Raw genomic sequence first — 22,616 nt, 5'->3', positions numbered from 1 at the left:
AAATATGGTTAGCTAGGTGGTCAGTTCCTCTGATAAAAGGAAGAGAACAGCAGTCCGCTCTTTTAACTAATATTAATATTACTATTTTAACGTTGGTTAGTGTTTGCCTGGTATATCTTTCCTTTGCTGAGGGTTTCATGATTTGATCTTTTTCCCTCCTTTAACTTCCATCCTATGCTCCTGTATTTCGTGTATTTCTTTTTCAGATTGCACAGATGGGCTTCAGTCTAGTCTGATAATTTCTGGCAAGTCTTACTGATAAGTTTAGTCTAATTACACATATTCTGACAACTGGTATGTATGTGTATGTATATATATATATATATATATATATATATATATATATATATATGGATTATTTCTGCTCTTTTATTTTGTTTTCTATGGTTTCTGTATTTTCTATGCTTTTCTACCCTCTTTTCTGGATTTCTTGTGGATTAACTTTGATTCTTTTAGTTTATTTTCCCCCTACATTTAGAAAGGTTTACAATTTATTTCTACTAACTTAGTAGCTGCATATAAAATTTTAACATACCTAACATTTAAAAACCAAAATCATTTAGTAAATCTACCTTCCCAATAAATACAAGAATCTTAGGAAGTTTTAACTTCAAATATTTGCTCCCAGCTTACATGTTCTTGTTCTCCAATATTTCAGTTCTATTATGGGGCACCTGGGTGGCTCAGTCAGTTAAGTGTCTGGCTTTGGCTCAGGTCACGATCTCAAGGTTCATGAGTTCGAGCCCTGCACTGGGCTCTGTGCTGACAGCTCAGAGCCTAGAGCCTGCTTTAGACACCGTGTCTCCCTTTCTCTCTGCCCCTCCCCTGTTCACACCCTGTCTCTCAAAAAAGAATATTTTAGTTCTGTTCTATTTTTATTTCTATAAATTAATTAGCATTAATATTACCATTACTGTTATTTTTGCTATTTTATTCAACATTCTTTATGGCTGTTTACAATGTCTTCGTTTACCTTTTCTTCTTGCCTTGTAGAACCATCTTCTGGGATATTTTTCCATTTTCCCTAAATTACTTTTTAGCAGTTTCTTTAGTGAGGATATCAAGATAGTAAACGTTCTGGATTTTTTGTTGTTGTTTGTTGGTTCATTGGTTCTGCATTTGAAAACACTTTTATTTTGCCTCCATTATTCTATTATGGTTTAGATAGTTCTATAATACCAGTTTGATAGTTAATTTCTCTTAACGAAGTATTTTTAAATTTATTTTTTGGCTTCCATTGTTGCTGTTGAGATATTTGTGGGCAAAACTGTCATCCTTTTTATAGTAAAAATCTGTCTTGGGCAACTGGCTCAGTTGGTGGAGCATGAGACTTTCGATCTTAGGTGTGTGAGTTCAAGCCCCACATTGGGTGTGAAGATTACGTTAAAAAAATTAAATCTCAAAAAAAAAATCTCTCTTTTCTTTCTTTGATTTTAATATTTTCTATGTATCTTAGGTTTTCTGCAATTTCACTATAATGCATTTGCTCATTTTGCATGGATTTCATTGTTCTCTTCAAATCCAAAGGCTTGTACCTTTCATAGATCTGAAAATCTTCAGGGATTAGCTCTTCAAAATGCCCCACCCATCTCATTCTGTTTTTGCCTTCAGATATATTTTGAATGTTCTCATACATATTTCTCCTAATATTACTGTCACCTCTGTGTCCCTGATGGATTCTGGGTAATTTCCTTATCTCTATCTTCTAATCTACAACGTTGGTTTTCAGCTTAATCTTCTGCTTAACCTGTCTACTGCATTTTAATTTCTGTAACTTTCAATTTCTGTATGTTTTATTGTTTCTTTTAAATCTACCTGGTTGTTGCTTTTGTTAGGTAAATGTTTTATTTTAAGACAACTGTAGATTCATAAGCAGTTGTAAGAAATAATATAGAGAGATCGCATGCATTTTTGGTGCTATGTATCCAGTGGTAACATCTGGCAAACTACAGTACAGTATTTATGACGAGGATATTGACACTGATACAATCCACTGATACTCAGATTTCCTTCTTTACCTATACTCATTTGTGTGTTTAATTCTACACAATCTTATCACATGTGTGGGTTTAAGTATCCATTACCACAGTCAACATACGGAACAGTTCCAACACTACAAAGATCCTTTCATAACCATACCCACATCCCTCCCACCTGCCTATTGTCTGTACTCACTAATCTGTTCTCCACTTCTAAAATTTCACCATTTCAAATGTTACATAAATGGAATCATACTGTAGGCAACCTTGTGGGACTTTTTTGTTTTTCACTCAACATAAATTCCTCAAGATTCATGCAAGCTGTTGCATGTGTCAATAGCTCATTCCTTTCATTGCTAAGTAGTATTTCAAGGTAGGGAAGTACCACAGTTTGTATAACCATTCACCCATGGAAGGACATCTGGGTTGTTCCCAATTGGGGTCTATAAAGAATAAAGTTGCTATGCAAATTTGTGTACAGGTTCAAGTGTGTGCTTGTTCATTTTTTTATAGACTGTTTTCGAATTTCTATTTTCTTAAACATTTTACACATGGTTATAACACACTCTATAACTAATAATTATATGTGAAGTCCTTGGGAGTCTAATTATACTGTTTGTTATTGATGCTGATCTTGTTTCCTCACGTGGTTGGTAAATTTTGTTGAAAAATTTATTTTCGTAATCTTAATGTAAGAAAGCCGTAAGAATGGTTTAGGGGTGGCTTCATCCACAGAGAATTTTCACTTGTCTTTCTTAGGCTCCCTAGAATGAGGCAAACCCTAAACCACTTTAAGTTAATTTCTGGGACTGGGTTTTCCTAGACCATATAAAAGAGTAAAATATAAGGCTCAAAGTCATTGTTCTTCTAAAACCTCTACTTTGTAATATTCCTTTCCTGGTGGATTTTTTTCCTGACTACTCTTTTCATGGACCATGAAGGACTTTCTCTGGGGACAAAAGATGGTATTCCAATTCTCCACTTTCTGCAAGGCCAAGGCCTTTCTCTTGTTCTTCATCTGAACATGGAAACCCAAGGCTGTGGACCCCTACTATTGGCAAATACTCTCAGGATATTCGAAATGACAATCCTGATTGCCATTTCCTCTTTATTGCTGGTCCCTAGGTATTTTCTTAACTTTCATAGGAACTGAGCTATGCCTTTAAAAGGATGTTTGGTATAATTATTAACTAGTCTTGCATTTTACTGAATGTGAAAGTCAAGAGACTCTAATATGCAAAATATGGACACTGAATCTCCCAAAAGGAAAAGATCATGCAATACTTCCCAAACATGTAACTATTCACTCTTCAAATTATTAACCTTCCCCTTCACAATATTCCCCTTATGGGCCACGAGCAGTATAAAGAACATGTAGAAAATGAAGGCGATGCCAAGCAATGTTATTTACAGCACAATTTTCAGAGGAAGTCACCAGGGAAGGTTTTATTAGGTGAGGCTTAAGGACAGGATAAGATGTGGATAGATGAGAAAGTAAGTAAGTCATTTTAGCAAGTAACAGTGGCATTGTTCAGGTAGGAACAAAGTAAGAGTTTTGTTCAAAAAACAAGCAGCGGAATAACCTTTCTTCTGGAGAAGGTTTCTGTAGGAGAGTAGGAGAGGAGAGCAGTGGAAGCAAGGGCTGTATGAGCTAATATGTAAAGTTAGGTAGGGATTTTCCAGATTTATAATAATGAGAAAGGGACTAGCCAGGTCATCCCAGGCCTAGCAGGATGAGGATTAGGGACAGAAGCAAGAAACTCTATTGTATATTTATAGAAGTAGAAGAATTTGTTGAAGTTGGCCCATAGTGGGTTGTGTGTAAAGGTGCATAATAAAGATAACACTGGGGAAGTCAGGCAAATACCTAAACCTGGAGGCAAATACCTAAACCTTGCTAAGAAAATTGGAGTTTGATTTTGGATTTTAGGCAATGGGCCTATCCTATAATCATCCATACGGTGCATTTATGTCGATAAGTAGAATATATCCTTCCTCAGGATAGTTTATATGCCACATATATAGACAAACCTAGGATAACAATGAAAACAGCACCTCGTTGTGAAGTACACAACTTGCACAACTGTATGCCATGACCGTGAATTTCGGAGCTACGAAAACATGTGAAGACAAAGAGTTTAAAATCACATTTGTATCTGGGGTCATTCTCTAATAGATGGATAGAGAACAGCGAGACTGAAGGCCAAGAGATAAATTACAAAGCTATGATCACAGTCCTGGAGAGGGACCTTGAATGCATGAACTCAAGCAAGAATAGTGAGAATAAGAGAACAGAATTGAAATGTCAAGAGACAGAATTGGCAGGGAACAGAATTGCTTCCATTTGGATATGGAGAGTAAAGATACATTCGGATTTCTGGCGTGGTCAGCTGGGCAGACGGGATAACATCCATTAGTATAATATACTCACCAACATAAAAGGAAACTTTTAGTAGAGTGGGGTAAGGAAGTTGGATATGACCATTTGAGATGCCTGTGGACACCCAGGTTGAAATAACTACAGGGAAAATAGCGAACACAGATTGTATGTCTATATCCGAAGCTCCAAAGAGAGATCTGGGGTGATTCAGTGGCATTTTGGTTGCGATTTCATGGTATACAAATGGCAGAAGAAACTATGAGACAACCAGGATACAGTGTAGTCAAGTTGCAACCCGCGAGAAGAGCAATATTTAACAACTTGGAAGAGAAAGTGAAGTCAACAAAGGAGAGAGCAAAGCAATGTTTTCAGAAATGGGAGGAAACCAGGAAAAAGTGGTACCTGGACTTCACGCAAAGAACAAACTGTAAGGAAAAAAAGAAGATGATCAACAAGAACCAAATACTCACTACAGAGAAAACAAACAGGATGGGGACTGAACAGACCTATTAGAATTTGCAACGGCGATGTGAATTTTATCAGAACAAATGCAGTGGCCTAGTGAGGATGATGGCTAACTGCACTTCACTCCAGAGCAAATGGGTGCCGTGATTAAGGGAAGGGAAAAGCATGGAGAGGAAGAGACCCCCTCCCTGTGTGAAGAGGAAACGAAGGGCACACAGCGTACAGGCAGGCAGCGCAAAGACGAGGGAGTTCACAGATAGGTTCAATCATATCGGAGGCAGAAGGCGACTCATCTGCTGAGCCTGCGAGAGTAGTAGCGTGAGGGATGGGAGCCTAAGAGGAACAGTAAATATCTGGAGATCATTATTTTGGAGAATGGAAGAGGGAGTTAATGAGGGACACTTCCAACTGGAGTATTAAGCCAGGGTTTTGTTGAAGTGTAAAGCTATACTTTTGTAAAAAGATAACCAACACAGAATTCTTTCAGCTGTCAGTTATCTTGGTAAAGGAAGGGAGAAGTCATGGCCATATTGATCCAGGATCAGTAGTTTGAAAAGTGGATGGCTCTGAAGTTCAAGGGATGAAGACTTAGTCAATCTGGCAAACCTAGACTGTCTCTGTACCTAATATGTTCAAAATGAATGTAGCATCTTTCTTCCAGACCTAGTTCTTCTAGATGCTAGATTCCCTATCTTAGTGAGTGGTTCTATAGCCCCTCAGATATAAAGCCATCCTTCAGCGCAATCTCTCTCTTATACCTTCACATTCAATCCTATTTATTCCATTTCCTTAATACCACGTCTACACTTTGACTCCACTGTGCCTCTGCACAGGTAGCTCCTTCTACAAGGAAGCATCCTGCAGTCTCTTTCACATCATTCCTACTCATCTTGAATGACTTACTTCATATACCCCCCTCCTGGAAGTCAAGTTCCCTTTCCCTCCAATCTGGGGGGAGGGCTCCTGAGAACAGAAAAGGCAGGGTGTATCTCTTCCAAAGCACTTAAAAAACTTTACTCTAGTTGCCTATTCTCTTCCCTATACCCACAAGAATAAGTTCCCCGAAGGCAAGGTTGTATCTTTTATTTCAAGCGCCCAGTACCTGGTGCAGGACTGTTTACTGAATTCACGGAGAATTATAAAAGAAAGCACTAAACAGCAAAATGAAAGAGAGTAAGAGTCCACCACTATTTAAAACGTCAGGAGGTGATCCACAAAGGAGTACATCACTGAGACAGAGAAATGATATTCAGTGATAATCACCGTGGATTAAACCGCCATCTCTACCAGCCTGAGGACGGTTATAATGATAGGGTATGAGTAGGACTCTCAGAGTGCTAGGACTACAGCTCCTGTCCCGCAGTGGCCACAAGCCACCCACCTGAAAGAGCAACCTCACCTTCGGCTACAACAGCCCCACTCACTGCATAAGTAAGAAACAGTGACATGAAAAAACGCTCCTTGGTCTCTGGAGGCCCCTGGGGGAAGCTTTCCAGCACATGTTCTGTGATGGTTTCCTAGTGATGATTTAGTAACTCCTAGAACTTAAAAATAGTTTTAGGGTATTTTATATTTGTGTTTAAAGAAACAATATTCCTTAGAATCGTATCGCAACAGATGTCTCCTCATTTTGTTACGAAGAAAAACATTCCAAGGGAAAAGAAAATGTAGACAACAAGCCATTAGTGTTCATGTGACAGCAGTATCTTTACTCAAATAAGTAACGGATGTCCTGAGTCCTCCCATGGTTAGCATGTGATCCCAATTCCATAAATGTTCCTTTAAGAATGATATTTAAGCAGACTTATTCCATGTGAAATGTCTATGCAAGTTGTTCCTTAAGTAATTGATATAAATTCTTCTTAACATTAATACACTGTCTTGTGATATTTTAACCATAGACTATCTAGACATTTAATACTTCTTTATTATCAGCAAAATATTGCCACTGTTCTAAAATAATTACCCAAGTCATTTGAGCAAAATCCTTAACCTCTCTAACAGTTCCTCATCTGTAAAATGAGGATAATAATTCCTGCATTCCAGGATTGCTGAAAGGATTACAGTTCGGGTATCTCTGTATATAAAGTAACCATCACTGTGCTTAGCATACAATCTGCTAATCACAGAAAGTTTCTGCTTTTTATTTTCCACAGAATTTTTAATGATCTTGGTGAAGACAGTTTGCAATTTAATATTTTCCTTTTTGTGAAAACAGAAATAACACTCAGAAATCTGGGTCATTCAGGGGTGCCTGGGCAGCTCAGTCGGTTAAGTGTCCGACTCTGGCTCAGGTCATGATCTCATGGTTTGTGAGTTCAAGCCCCATATTGGGCTCTGGACTGACAGCTTGGAGCCTGGAGCCTGTTTTGGTTTCTGTGTCTCCCACTCTCTGTCCCTCCCCCACTCACTCTCTCTCTCTCTCTCAAAAATAAATAAACATTAAAAAAAAAAAAGAAATCTGGATCATTCACATACATATTCACGTACATGTGGGGGGAGTGTCTCTAAAGTATATATTTTTCTGTGTGCTTATTGGGTTTATCCACTTTGCCTGTCCGCGTACAGACTTCTACTGGATTCAACAAAGTTAAGAATTCAGTTGATTAATTTCACAAATAAAAAAGGAAGTATCTGTTCCTTTGAAGCTAGAAATATGCTGTAAAAAGTTATTCTTATGGGGCTATATTGAGTTGGAATTAGATCTAGCAGAGATAAATAGATTTTACTACATACATTCTATTCAGACACTTCAATTCTTTTCTACTAGAAATCATTCTTAGGATTTCCTCAAAATAGATACGGTTTTTATATCAAACTAGGGACCACACCAGTTAAACTATGAACCCATATTTTCAATGTTAAAAGTTGACCTGTCGGGGTGCCTGGGTGGCTCAGTCAGTTAAGCGTCTGACTTCAGCTCAGGTCATGACCTCACGGTTTGTGAGTTCGAGCCCCACGTCGGGATCTGTGCTGACAGCTCAGAGCCTGGAGCCTGTTTCAGATTCTGCCTCTCCTCTGCTTGCACTCTGTCTCTCTCACTCTCAGAAAAATAAACATTAAAAAACTTTTTTTTATAAAAAAAAAACCTGACCTGTCAAAACACTGCAGTTTCATTTCCTTAGCTTAAGTTACAATTCACACACATAAGTGGACAACAATAATTTTCAAATTAAAATTTTGTTATCAAAATAAATACTGTGCAGGAAGAGTCAATGTATAGCAAGCCTGAGATAGCTCTCCTTTGAAAGGTCTGCTTTCAAGATGGGACCCTTGGCTAGCATCTGTGAACCTAAATTTCTAAAATGTTCCCACAATTCCCTAACTGATAAGAATGGCTTACCGTGCCTAAATTGTTTGTGCAAACAATATGGTTTATGCTGAATACTGAATGCTTTCCTTCTGAGAGTTTGGAAATTTGGTATGTGCCATGTAATAGGTGCCTGTGTGGTCAGCTCCAATAAAAACCTTGGACACTGAATCTCTAATGAGCTTCTCCGGTAGATAATATTTCATCTGTGTTGTAACAATTCCCTGCTGGAGGCATTAAGCCCTTTCTGTGTGACTCACCTAGGAGAGGACTCTTGGAAACTTACGTGTGGTTTCCTTCAGACGTTGTCCCATGTGCCTTTTCTTTTATTGATTTTTCTTTGTATAATAAATCATAGCTATGAGTACAAATATATACTAACTCCTAATAGTACTCCTAGAAAATCACAGAATCTTGGGGTGATTTGGGGACCTCCAACACAGCTGCCATAAAATGTCTTTGATCAAACTATCTTCTACTTTTTTCCCATTTTTATATTACGTTTTGTTAATATCCTTAGGTACACTATTTAGGAATAGAGAAAATAGACTGAATAGTTAAGACAGATAAATAATTATATAAAATCTGCTATCAGAGAATGATCTCAGTAGATAGGAAATGAAAAAAAGCTAACAACTACCTAATTATAAATCCCCAAACATTTGGTGTTTCTCCTAGATTACAGCCATATTTTAAATACAAATTTTAGAATATTTGCAACAGATCATAACCTCTCAGGACATTTGCAAATCCTCACCAGGTTACTGGCAATTTTAGTAATTTCTTTCTTAGAAATTGATTTCCCTTTGGAGAGTGATAATCAAGCCCAATCGTTTTCATTTCAAAATAGAATATATTAATTTAAAGATGTCTTTTTTTAGTTTTGAAAAGCATAAATATATTAAACATGCATTTGTCCCACGGCATGTCTGCAAATCAAAATCTACCGAAGTGAGAATTCTGAACTCTTTAAACTGTTCTCGAGAACTTCCCAGTAGCATTTCCAATGGTAGAGAAACTTACATTTTTTTGCAGTGTGGGCATTTTGCCAGAGTGTTGAACCTCAGTTCCATCCACTGTAAATAAAAAGAAAAGATTGAAAAGAAAAACAACTGAAAACTATCCAATCTGATAAGATGCTTCTCTTAGTTCAAATGTTACCAGGGATCACAGCAGAAGCAACCCCCTTCTCTGGGGGTATAGGCGCTTTCCCCCTCCAACACTTCTTCCGTCCCTTAAAATAAAGTTTGGGACTCTCCTTTGCGACAGTTCCCATGACTTGCCCAAGGCTTTGACGCAATCTAGGTTGGCTTCACAATGAAAACTGAATGTAATGCTGTAATTAGAATGATTTCTTTCAGCCTTATATCTCAGTTCACTCCCAAGGAATAAAACATGTTTTAGGGACCTTCAAAGAAGTTTTGCCTTTAAATCTTGAAGACTAACCTTCAAAACATATGAATATTTAAATTCATTACTAGAATGCAGCTATTTATAATCTATTTATGTGGGAAACCCACAAAGTAAGTAAACTAAACAAAGGAGGTAGAGGGAGAACTCAAGTCAGAGGGCTGCTCTCGGTTCTGTCCGTGCGTATTCTAAGTAACAAATACAGTCTTTCTACAGCACCAATTTTTTTCCCTTGTAAATGTAGGTAATAGAATGGGCTATCTTCCTTGTTATTGAGATCCTTGAAATGGTTTCCTGGTAGTGGGTGAAAGTCTTTGAAAGAATGTGCAATATAAGTTTAAAGTAAATCTTAACTACAAAATGTATATTTAAAAATGCCTTGGGGTACCTGGGTGGCTCAGTCAATTAGTTAAATATCCAACTTCAACTCAGGTCATGAGTTGAAGTCTCACGGTTTGTGGGTTTGAGCCCTGCATTAGGCTCTGTGCTGACGACTGGCTGGAGCCTAGAGCCTGCTTCAGATGCTGTGTCTCCCTCTCTCTCTGCCCCTCCCTGATGACACTCTCTCGAAAAATAAAAAATAAAAAAAAAATGCCTTTCTCAACTTCCATTTTGCTTGCTTTTCTATATACCTTCTTACAAAGTCTATTTCCTTTATAGTTTTAGGAGAATTCCTTTAAGTACTTCAGTTTTATCATCAAAACAACTTAACCTTTTATTAAAATTAATTTTTGTTTAGGATTCCAAATCACTCCTATCTCTTTTCATAACTTTCCAATTCTAGGTATAGTAGGGTTTCAATAAATTATATATATCCAAATGTTTTCCACACAATAGAAGATAACTTTCAGAAAGTCTCTGATGCATGACGTTTTTTTTAATTTTTAAAAAATTCTTGAGTTTTGGGGCACCTGGGTGGCTCATTCGGGTGAGCATCTAACTTCGGCTCAGGTCATGATCTCCCCAGTTGGTGAGTTCGAGCCCCATGTCGGGCTCTGTGCTAACAGCTCAGAGCCTGGAGCCTGCTTTGGATTCTGTGTCTCCCTCTCTGCCCCGCCCCCACTCGTTGTCTCTCTCTCTCTCTCTCTCCCTCCCTCCCTCCCTCTCTCCCTCTCTCTCAAAATAAACATTAAAAAAATAAATAAAATTTAAAACTTAAAAAAATATTAACTTTTAAAAAAAGATCAAATATATCTGGGTTTTCCTAGGCGTCTCTTTCTTCATTTTTATTTCAAACCTCAAAGAAAGTTAGTTAACCTTGAAATTATCTCTCAGTCATGGTAGGGACATACAGTCCCAACATAAACAAACTAGAGATGAAACTACATGAATGTTCATTCCCTTCTCAAAATCATTATTTTTCAACATTTGGGAATGCCACACCAAGGCTACATTTTTTTTTGCAAGCAACAGTGAATCTTTCTTTCATACTTATTTTGTAACGAGTTAACTTACTGCAAAACTTACACTTTTTTTAAAAAAATTATTTATTTTGAGAGGGGGGTTGAGAGAGAGAAAGCACGCACATGTGCAAGTGGGGGGTGGGGGGAGCGGATCTCTGACGGTGCAGAGCCCAGTGTGGGGCTTGATCTCACAGACAGTGAGATCATGACCTGAGCCGAAACCAAGAGTCAGTCACTTAACGAACTGAGCCATGCAAGTGCTCCCCACAAAACTTATTCTAAGTAAAAATGCCAGACTTAATGTGCTAATAAACAAAGATTGCTAGAGTTGTACAGAATATTGAGCAGTGAAGAACCTAGAAATCTTATCAGTGCTTTTTTATGTTTTTATAATTAGTTTTAGGACAGCTACTGAATTTGTAACGTCATTTCAAATTTTATTTATAAATAACAAATTTAAGTTTTTCCTAGTTAAAAGAACCAAAGCAGCCAAGGAGGCAATTATGAAACCCTTGAGCGAAGAGGAACTCAAAATCCAAGCCTGAAGGCTGACGTGTGGGCATAGAAATTCTAGAATTTTAGATGACCAACCTAAGGAGGTGATTTAGTCCAGTATTATCATTTTATAGTGTTCTTCATTTTAGCACAGATTATGCACGGTAAATTTAATTATAACTGATAAACAAGTAAGACTTCATTATGTAATTAGTAAATTATACAGCCAGCAACCTAACACATCGGGTTTTGCTATCTCCAAGTACTCACTTAAACGCAGCAAACTAAGAACAGAAAATCATCTATTATTAGAAATGATTTTGTCATAACCTATTCAAGGGAATGCAAATACTTGTGCTTTTGAAAGGAAGTTGACTTACTGCTGTTCTTTTATGTCAAATGCAGCCTCTGCACTGTTAGAATTGTATTACTAGAACTTCAATAGGGAAAAAAAGAACAAATTATCTTTCTTCTATCAGAAAAATCAAAGGCAACTTCTCTAAAACTCTAATCAGGGGCGCCTGGGTGGAGCAGTCGGTTAAGCGTCCGACTTCAGCCAGGTCACGATCTCACGGTCCGTGAGTTCGAGCCCCGCGTCAGGCTCTGGGCTGATGGCTCGGAGCCTGGAGCCTGTTTCCGATTCTGTGTCTCCCTCTCTCTCTGCCCCTCCCCCGTTCATACTCTGTCTCTCTCTGTCCCAAAAATAAATAAACGTTGAAAAAAAAATTAAAAAAAATAAAAATAAAAAAAAAATAAAACTCTAATCATTTTTAGCGAAGGTCTTCCAATATTTGGCTTATTTCTAACGATTCTATGTAATAGGTAAACTCAGTTTCCTCAAGATATATTTTTAATCAACCTTAGAAGGCTCACAAGAAAGTTACACTGCTAAAAATCAATCATTTGACAATACCTTATTGGATTGTATTTTTTATTGGATACACTAGGCAACTGGTGTCGTGTCGTTACTTTGGACGCAAATTAAAACTATAGTTACTCTCCGCTATAGCACCAAACTGTATGTCCTATATCCAAATAAGGAAAATCTTACCCTGACTGAAGGTACTACATCAGAGCTAAGTTGAACCATCATTTATGACTCAGGCACATATTATAGACTGTGTTAGTTTTTACTGAGGCATGTCAGCCCACAGTCAGATACTGGTTGACAAAGCATCTTGACCTACCTTTCATCAGCAACAGAGAACATCTGCCCCGTGGAAATGCAAAATTAAACTCCACTGTTCAGTGTCTTAAGAAACTTCTTTTATTTTCATGCGGGGCTAGCTAAATGCTATGTATTCCCTTTATTCTTCTGGAAAATTATTTTCCAAGCAACGTTCCTCCAAACAGTACTCTGACTAGATGATGCCCTCAAAATGATTTGAAGCTTAGAAAATGTTTATAAATACTACATTAAAACTCCCTCCTGGATATTGACAATGATGCCTGGTAAGAGTGCTAAAGAATATACCCATAGGGGCACCCGGTAGCTAAGTCGGTTAGGCATCTGACTCTTGATTTCAGCTCAGGTCATGATCTCACGGTTCCTGAGTTCGAGCCCCACCTCCAGCTCAGTGCTGACAGTGAGGAGGCTGCTTGGAATTCTCTCTCACTCTCTCTCTCTCTCTCTCTCTCTCTCTCTCCTTCCCTCTATCCCTCCCACCTCAAAATAAATCAATAAACTTAAAAAAAATACACCTATAAAAAAATATTTGTTTAGTTTTTTTTTTATCCTAGCAATTCCCAATGACCATGGAACTCTTTATTCACATAACACCTATTATTATCCTGCAAAATGAATGTTCTATTGAATACACTTTGGAAAATACAAATCTAGCTTTTCTAAACATCGTCCATGGTTCCAGCCAGGCTGTGAAATAAATAGTGGGAATAGTGTGGATTCATAGTAAATTTAACTTTAGCATTGTAACACTGAGATATTAAAAGATGTTATGATAAACAGAAGGTTGTTGAGGACATAGTCCATTATATTGTTCTTTTAGCTTAATCCATGGAAATAATTCTCTTTCAGGTCACAGTATTCCAATAAACCTTCTCCTATGTGATCTTTTTTAAAAAAATCATGAATATCTTGTAATAGAGTATGTTTTCCTCTCTTCATTGACTCTAGAGGTCTCAAAGCGAAAATTCAGATCAATTTTAACAACTGTACAGGAGTAAATATTGTACATATTTATATCCTTATGTATGATTTATCATATTTTTTCTTCCCTTTGTTTTCATTGTCCCGAAATTTTCATATTTCCTTTTCAATGCTATTGAACTTTGTAACTTATCTCAATTGTTTCTAAGCCTTGTAAGCCAAGCTGAAACAAAGTAGAGAAAAAGTAAATGAATCCTAATAGTTAAAAGCTTGAAGGACAAAGGACATATGAGAAAGGACATAAGACTATTTGTGGTCAGCATAATAATAAGGATAAGGCAAAGTTCTTGAGTCAGAATTAAGATATTTGCAGTTTATTTATTTAAAAATTTTTTTATGTTTATTTATTTTTGAGAGGGAGACAGAGCGCGTGAACAGGGGAAGGACAGAGAGAGAGACACACAGAATCCGAAGCAGGCTCCAGGCTCTGAGCTGTCAGCATGGAGCCTGAGGTGGGGCTCGAACCCATGAACCGTGAGACCATGACCTAAGCTGAAGTCGGACGCCCAACCGACTGAGCCACCCAGGCGCCCCAAGCAGTTTATTTATTTTTTACAACACTGAGTAGCTCTCGTTAATCTGAAACTCTCAAAAGTAAGAGCCACCCCATTAGGTATGTACTGTGTACTCTAATCACCAAAAAATTGTTTTCTAGGAATTTTTAAATCATCTTTAAATATCACATATTAATCCAAAACACCCTTTCCTGCTAAAGAATTAAGGTTTTTAATCATATTCACTGTGTTAATATGCTAATATGATTCACTTACCTACACTAAATATTAAATAAAAAAGAGCTAGTTTTAGAAGTTTGTCTCTGAATTGTTCATTACTTTAGTAGTTTTCTTCTCGTGTGAAAATACCTAAATGCATAAAGTACTTTTTAAAGTATTAAAAATCATGTCACATACATGTGTTTTAGCCTCTCAAGTTGGATCACTCTCTCGGATTCATACCAGGTGATTTCAAAAAGTTAAATATGACCTTTCTAAGAGTTGTCTTTGATTTCCTTTTTTCCTCATTCCCTTATCTACTCTATTATCAGCACGTTAGTTCTCTCTCAAAATCTTTACGCTATTCCCCAACCATCATCATCACTTTTTTTGAATAATAAAAGTCAAACATCCAGTCTTGCCCCTCTTCAGCCTTTCCCTCCATGCAATCCATGTTCCGTTTTACACATAGCATCCCTACATACAGAATTAATTATAAAGCTCTACTGAAGCTTTCATTACTCTGAGCATAATGTCACTCGCTCCCTCTAGGCTGGGTACTTGTGTGGGTGCGCGAAGAACCCTCCGTTATTTCCTACTCTAGCCTAAACACCCTAAACATATTTCATATAATTCTTGTTTTAATTGTCTTTCTTCTCCAATTAGATTATAAAACTGCATGAGGGCAAGGAATGTGTCTTCCTGTTCCTTCATTATGCAGTCCAGTGCCTGGCGCGCACTCAGTAATTATATCTGAACAAATGAAATCAGCTCACTGACAATGTGGCTCTAAAGATTATCCGTGGCAAGGATTTAGAAAATAAAATTTAGCTGAGCAAATGCAAATGTAAGCTAATTATGGAGGGGAATTGACTGAACAAGTTGAAAAGAAATCTGTTTTGAAGATCTTTAAATGGTATTTCAAAATATAATTTGTTCACATGTAAGAAAGAAAATAATAAATATATTTAATATATATTTAACTTAGTCAAATCACTCGATATCTGTCAATACCTACAGAGTGTATTATCCTATGTAGTAATTTTCAAAAAGAAATTTTTTAACTACTCCCACCAGGTATATCTTCTAATTAAGCGACTTAGTCACCGATTTAATGAATAAAATATAAGGAAGAAGATTTATCTTCTCCTTACAAGATCAGAAGTATCCTAGAAATTCTGATTAAATGAATTAAATCAGATAGATGCATGCATTTCCATTTCTTTTCCTAAACTTGACTGAAATAGGGGTAAATGAATTTTAAAAAGTATAGTACCATAAGGGTAACGAGGAGAGATGGCCCCAAATCTCTGAACAACGGAACGCTCATGGAGCCTGGAGCTAACTTAGTGAAAGGGGTGCTGAAACTTGCCTGTCTGCAGAGAGATATGCCAAAGGAAAGCAAGCTGTTTCAGGTATTGGGGCTACCACGTGTTTTCTGAGGTGGGGCTCCTAGCAGTATCCCCTGTAAATGCTTCCCTACCCTCCGCAAAACTGGAAACCTCTCTCTTCCCGGTACATGCAAGAAAAGAGTGATTTATTCTGAAAAGAAACTGGACAAGAGAGCTTGTGAACTTAGAAACACCCGCCATAGCAGAAGGCAAGAATAAAAGAAAGGAATCAAATTAAAGTCTACGGTTTGAACAATGAGACCTTCATCTCATTACCTTTAACTCCTAAATGCTTGGAGTGATATGACTCCAGGCATATCACTCACAAGAAACTGCAGGATTTTTCCCCAGAGAAACTTGCCCTCCAAGAAGACTTCTTGATATTAAGAGTTGACGGTTGTTCAAAAAAATGGGAGAGGGAGAAGAAAAAGAAGAGGAAGATGCAGAAGGAGGAAGGAGGGAAGGAGGGATGGAGGGAAAGAAGAAAGGAGGGAAGGAAGGAAAGAAGGAGGGAAGGAAGGAAGGAAAGGAGAAAGATCTTAACTCTGCTGCATGAATAGAGGTTCCAATCAGTGACTGACCCTCAAATATAAATGAACTTTTCTGTAAAATCTCTACCACAAAAAAAAGAAAAGGTGGGGAGAAAACAGAGACAAGGCATAAAGAAGAAAAATACTTCACAAAACAATAGAACTAATAGTTTCAGAAAGATGTCATAGAGAAGAGAATGCTCTTTAGAAAAAGGAAAAACTAACCAGAGAACACAGGAAAAGTCTTTGAGATTAAAAATTAAGTTAGAAAATCTGAAATTAAAATTTTGAATTAAGTTTGGAAGATATAATCAGGAAAGTGTCCCAGTAAGTAAAAGAAAAAGCCAAACCTTAAAAGAAAATGTAAGAAAAAGAAAAAAGAGTCAATAATTCAGGTGATCTAAAGCGTTCTAGAAAGAGGGAACAAAGAAAAGAAAATAGTCTAGACCATAAGAGGGCCCACTGAGTACCCAGACAATGAATTCAAACATATCCTCCCTAAGACACATTCTTTTTATAAATGTTTTTTAACTTGAGTATAGTTGACACACAGTGTTACGTCTCTTGAGTGAACAACACAGTGATTCAACTAGTCTTTATATTATGGTATGCTCACCACAGGTGTAACTACCATCTGTCATCATACAACACTATTACAATATCATTGGCTGCGTTCCCTATGCTGGTCCTTTTATTCCATGACTTACTCATTCCGTAACTGGAAGCCTGTACCTCCCACTATCTTTCAAACGCTCACTCCCTTATACTGGCAACCATCAGTATGTTCTCTATATTTATATTTATGGATCTCCACTTTTTGTTTGTTCATTAGATTCCACATATAAGTGGAATTATATGGTATTTGTCTTTCTAAGTCTGACTTATTTCACTTAGCATAATACCCTCTAGGTCCATTCATTTGTCACAAATGGTAAGATCTCATCCTTTCTAAAGGCTGCGTAATATTTCAGTGTGTATGTATGTATGTATGTATCTGTATCACATCTTCTTTTTCCATCCTAAGACATATTCCAATGCAATTTCAGAGCACTGGAGAAAATGAAAGAAGAAAGAGACAAATAAAGAGAAAAAATAGAAAGGACATGGAATTAGGGCAGTAGTTGAACTTTTCATTAATAGTGGAGCAAAGCCTTTTAAATTTTTGAGAGGAAACAATTAGCAACCTACAATTCTACATCTGGACAAACTACAAAGTACATGTGAGATTAGATTAAAAACTGTTTAAGAAGTAGAATGTCTCAAATTTATTTCCTTGCATATTTTCTCAGAAAGCTAAGAGGGGATGTAGTTCACCAAAATGAAGGAGTAAACCAAGAGCTGTAAGGAAGGCATGAGATCCAATACAGGAAAAGAAAAAAGGAATTCCTAGGATAATGATGAAGGGAAATCCCACAATGGCAGCTGTGTAGCAAGAAGCCTCAATAATAGATTCCCTGATGTGTCTGACTATATTGATAGGAATTTTATAGTTCTATAAAATAATATGGGAATAAGTAATGATTTGTAATAGAAAATTAAATTCAAAAGGAGGAGAGACAATTATTCTTTTTTTTTTTTTTTTTTAATTAATCTCTATACCCAGTGTGGGGCTCAAACTCATGACTCTGAGATCAAGAGTCAGATGCTCTACCAAATGAGCCAGCCAGGTGCCCCAAAAGGAGGATATACAATTATTAACAAATCCAAAAAAAATCTGAAAAGTCGTACAGTGCCAAAATATAATATATTACTTGGCTAAGCTGTGAACATAATTTACCTAATCATAAAAAATATAAACATTAAGCATTAATTGAAAAAAATATTAAAACTCTAGCTGGAGCATGGAATCGAGAAAAGGACTATGAGTGGGGGAAGGGATGTTATGAGTGCTAAATCCTCAACCTGCATTGTACAGGGTAACAGGTAATATCTAAAATCAAAAAGAAAAAAGGGTAAACAAACAATTTAAACACATGTACATAGTACCAGCACAGCAGCTGGAAATGCTGGAAGTATTTGGAGGATGGTATTTGGGGATGATCACTATTTTCCTTATAAGCTTTACAATCCCATTTAACATTGAAATTATGCACATGAATTACTCTACTAAAAATAAAAATTAGAAGGAAAAAAATGCAAATCATCTACACTTGCTTAAACCTGTTCGTCCCTTAGATTATCCTGCAGTGGAAGACCGCTGTGACCTCAGCCCTGCCCAGGCTTACACTCTGGAAGTTTTCATTAATACTTAGGTTCTAAAGAAAATTTTTTTGTCTCCTATGAGGGCTGAATAACAAAAGAAAACCTTCCTGACAGGGCAAGGCATTATGAACTTAACTTTTAAAAATCAAACTTAGGGGTGCCTGGGTGGCTCAGTCGGTTAAGCGTCCGACTTCGGCTCAGGTCATGATCTCACAGTTTGTGGGTTCAAGTCCTGTGTCAAGTTCTGTGCTGACAGCTCGGAGCCTGGAACCTGCTTCAGGTTCTGTGTCTCCCTCTCTCTCTGCCCTTCCCCCACTCAGTCTCTCTCTCTCTCTCTCTCTCTCTCTCTCTCTCTCTCTCTCAAAAGTAAATAAACATTGAAAAAAATGTATTAAAAAATCAAACTTAGGGTTAGAGTTAAAAGTTAGTTGAACAAGGGGCGCCTGGGTGGCGCAGTCGGTTAAGCGTCCGACTTCAGCCAGGTCATGATCTCGCGGTCCGTGAGTTCGAGCCCCACGTCGGGCTCTGGGCTGATGGCTCAGAGCCTGGAGCCTGCTTCCCATTCTGTGTCTCCCTCTCTCTCTGCCCCTGCCCCGTTCATGCTCTGTCTCTCTCTGTCCCAAAAATAAATAAACGTTGGGAAAAAAAAAAATTAAAAAAAAAAAAAAAAAGTTAGTTGAACAAGAATTCCTATAACTACTTATAACTTATTTTTTCCCCAGTAGTTTATCTAATTATGGACACCAGAGTTAACTCCCTTTACTCCAAGTTTAATTTTTTAAAAAGCAGAAAAAATTTTGATAAATTATAATAAGAATTTTTCCTGAATCTGGAAACCACAAATCTTCTGATTAAGTGCACTTGGATAAAACTACAAGACCATGAGCGGTGGTCAAATCATGTGATCGTGACCTACATGTTACAGATTGATGTCACTGTGACAAATGTCTGGTTACTTACCAGGAATGTGTTTCCACAATGCCCACACACGACCCTTGTACCTTCTGGTTGGACTGGCAATGCAGGTTGAGCTGGCTGTTCTTCAGAAATAAGCATTACTGGGCCAAGGTTAATTATGCGTCTACTGTGGAGAGAGAAATGAAACGTCATTATCCCACAAATGGACTGAGGGCAAAACCTGTACTATATGACCAAAAACATGGAATATAGCATTGAAAATAAATAAATTGTCAGGCTTTGAAGCTAAATTCACAGAAAGTAGCAATAAGCAATACTTCAAAAGCAAAAAAAAAAAAAAAGAGAGTTTTTAATATTTTTGATGGAAACCATATATTATAGTGTTGGTTCCTAATCAATGACCTTGGGAACCATTTCACTGCCTTTTTCAAGTTCTTATAAGTCCAAATCAGAAAATAGTTTTTATCATTCCCTATCTAGGAACACAAGTTGAGTTTTGTAGAAAACTACAAAAGTTAAAATATTCCACATCAATAAATACGTTGCGTGCCATGAAGGTACCAAAGTGCTGAGTCACAACCAAATTTCTCTGAGTAGGTTGGTATTCCTTGATGTCTATTTAATCACAGTTGGACAAAAAGGAAGATGAGAAGGCTTCTTTCTCTTCCCTCGCCTGCCATCAGATGGGGTTGCAAATGATTCATAGAAAGGTCAAAGAGCCAGAAATCACAGAAAAAACACAGGTAAAGTCTTGATAGACTCCGATCTGGGCACATCTATAATGGCATTTGATATGGGCAAATAGCTCCAGAATTTACTGCATAGAGTATGTTCAGCAAAGACCAGTATAGCACATGGTAAGGTACACAATGATGACTAAAACACTTCCAGATTAAGATGAATTTCATCAAACGTAAACTAGGCGGTTACTTTATTTATTTTTTTCCCTTTGGAACATCTTTATTTGAGTTGATCTTAATCACTCATATATACATTACAGTTGGGTGACACCTCCCTTCACTGATGTAACAGGGGTCTGAAATGGCTTACAAATAGTGTTCTTAGAAACACCTTTATTACAACTATTTAAACATTTGCATGCATTACAGAATGGGTTTATTCCATTCACTCATATAATACCAGTGTGAATACAGGTTGCAACTAGAGATCTCATAAATATCCTTATTACAAGTGTTCCTAATAACTTCACTATATACATAACAATGAGGATAAGTGGTTACTTTTAAATAAGTTTCATGAGTCACTAATTTATTACACTGCATTAAGTACTGACATAATATCAAGAAATCTTTCATTGCTCATTCAAGAATATTATATCTTATAAATACTTGTGACCATTAATTTCAAACTAATCATATCATTCCTTTAACAAAGGGAAAATAATAATCTAACTCCTGTAATTACTTTGAGGACAAAGACTCTAGAACAAAGCCTGGCACATAATAAGCCTTTAATAAATACTAGTTGAATGAACGAATGAATGAATGAATGAATGTTTATCTCTTACCAGTTAGGTCTCGGACATCCTATTCGCCGAGATGTGTCCTTACAAATGAGGAGACAATTACAAGGGCATCTAACATATTTCTTCCCTGTTGGGGGGTTTTTGATTGGCTAGATAAGGGAAGAAAATGCAAACACAGCAAATTAACCAAAGGACAGATTGCCAAAGCTTGTTTATGTATAAAAAGGAAATGATTCCTTAAAAACGTAGGCTCCCCATAGTGCTATCAAAGTACAGGTTAAGGAAAAGTGCATCATAAGTGGTTTTAAATAGCTCAGATGTTGGCAAGCACTCTGTGAAGTCTGGGGGCTGCAGAAATTTAATTGTGAAGGGCGTATTTCAAAGTTCGCTTGCACTGCCCTTTCAATATGAGAAGAAAATTTAAGTGCACGACAAAAATTGTTTTCCCTTTAAAGTTTTAGGACAAGACAGTCATCTATCTGTCCCACCAGGTACAAACATTCACTAGTTTCTTGCACCTGTCTGGGAAGAGTGAGCTCATTAAGAATAGTGGGCAAAGAGGAGTGTATGATAAATTTGAACTTGACTGCCTGGAATATAAGAAGTGATCATTTTATTACATCTTTTAGCTTAAAAACAAACAACCTGCAATAACTCTTAATGCTAACGTCTTTTTAACTTTACAGTAAATGTAAAAGCAAGAATAAACACCAAAGAAAACAATCCTTTCAACACTAGGACTCAGGCCTGTTAAAGTAAATAACCTATGAAGCAATGGAAGGACTAGAACATCACTCTCCTGGGCATGCCTGCCAAAAATGTACAACCTGAATCCAGTCATGAGGGAATACCAGACAAACCCAAACTGAGGAACATTCTACAAAACATCTTGCCTGTACTTTTTGAAAATATCAAGGCAGTACAAGACAAAGAAAGACTACATTTCAGATTAAGGGAAATTAAAGAGACATGACATCAAATATGACATGCAATTCTGGATTCACTCCTGGACCATGTTTTTTGTTTGTTTGTTTGTTTGTTTGTTTGTTTTCTAATGGAACCATTGAGCAAATATGAGTTAGGTCAAAAGATCAGATAACAGCATTGTGTTAATGTTAATTTCCTGCATTTGATAACTATACTATGATTGTAAAAGTGACTGTCCTTTTTTTTTTTTTTTTTTAAGGAAATTCACACTAAAATATTTAGGAGTAGAGGGGCCTCTGGGTGGCTCAGTCAGCTAAGCGTCCAACTTCGGCTCAGGTCATGATCTTGCAGTTTGTAAGTTCAAGCCCCGCATCGGGCTCTGTGCTGACAGCTTGGAGGCTGGAGCCTGCTTCTGATTCTGTGTCTCCCTATCTCTCTGCTCCTCTCCTGTTCACGCTCTGTCTCTCTCTCTCTCTCTCAAAAATAAATAAACATTAAAAAAAATTTTTTTTTAATGTTTAGGGATAGAAAAGCCCCATGTCTACAATTACCTTAAAAGGTTCTTAAAAGAAAGAAAGAAAGAAAGAAAGAAAGAAAGAAAGAAAGAAAGAAAGAAAAGATTATTTATTTATTTAAAGAGAGAAAGTGAATGTGACAAAATATTAACACATTTGGGGAATGTGGGTACAGAATGTGTGGGAATTCTCTGTACATAATATGTACTATTATTTTTGTAACATAATTTCAAATCTGTGACATATTTCAAAAAAAGATTTAAAAATTTAAGGAAATAATCTTGTTAGAAATATATAAAAATTAACAATAAGTCATCAATAATTT

The 22,616-nt window shown here is 36.9% G+C and overlaps 1 protein-coding gene across 5 annotated transcripts in view; it reads right to left on the bottom strand.

The window, feature by feature from the left end:
• Positions 1-22,616, bottom strand: part of PIP4P2 (phosphatidylinositol-4,5-bisphosphate 4-phosphatase 2) — an 86,995-nt gene that overhangs the window by 7,477 nt on the left and 56,902 nt on the right. For all 5 annotated transcript variants that reach the window (XM_045454276.1, XM_045454274.1, XM_045454275.1 and 2 more), the window contains 3 exons: positions 20,892-20,998; positions 19,406-19,529; positions 9,158-9,210 (listed from right to left, as the gene is read on the bottom strand). In XM_045454276.1, coding sequence (XP_045310232.1) covers positions 9,158-9,210; positions 19,406-19,529; positions 20,892-20,998 — 284 coding nt within the window. The remainder of the gene's footprint in view (positions 1-9,157; positions 9,211-19,405; positions 19,530-20,891; positions 20,999-22,616) is intronic.

Source organism: Leopardus geoffroyi, chromosome C3 (genome assembly GCF_018350155.1).
Source record: "Leopardus geoffroyi isolate Oge1 chromosome C3, O.geoffroyi_Oge1_pat1.0, whole genome shotgun sequence".
Lineage (NCBI taxonomy): Eukaryota > Metazoa > Chordata > Mammalia > Carnivora > Felidae > Leopardus > Leopardus geoffroyi.
This window is presented reverse-complemented; position numbering and strand designations above follow the sequence as displayed.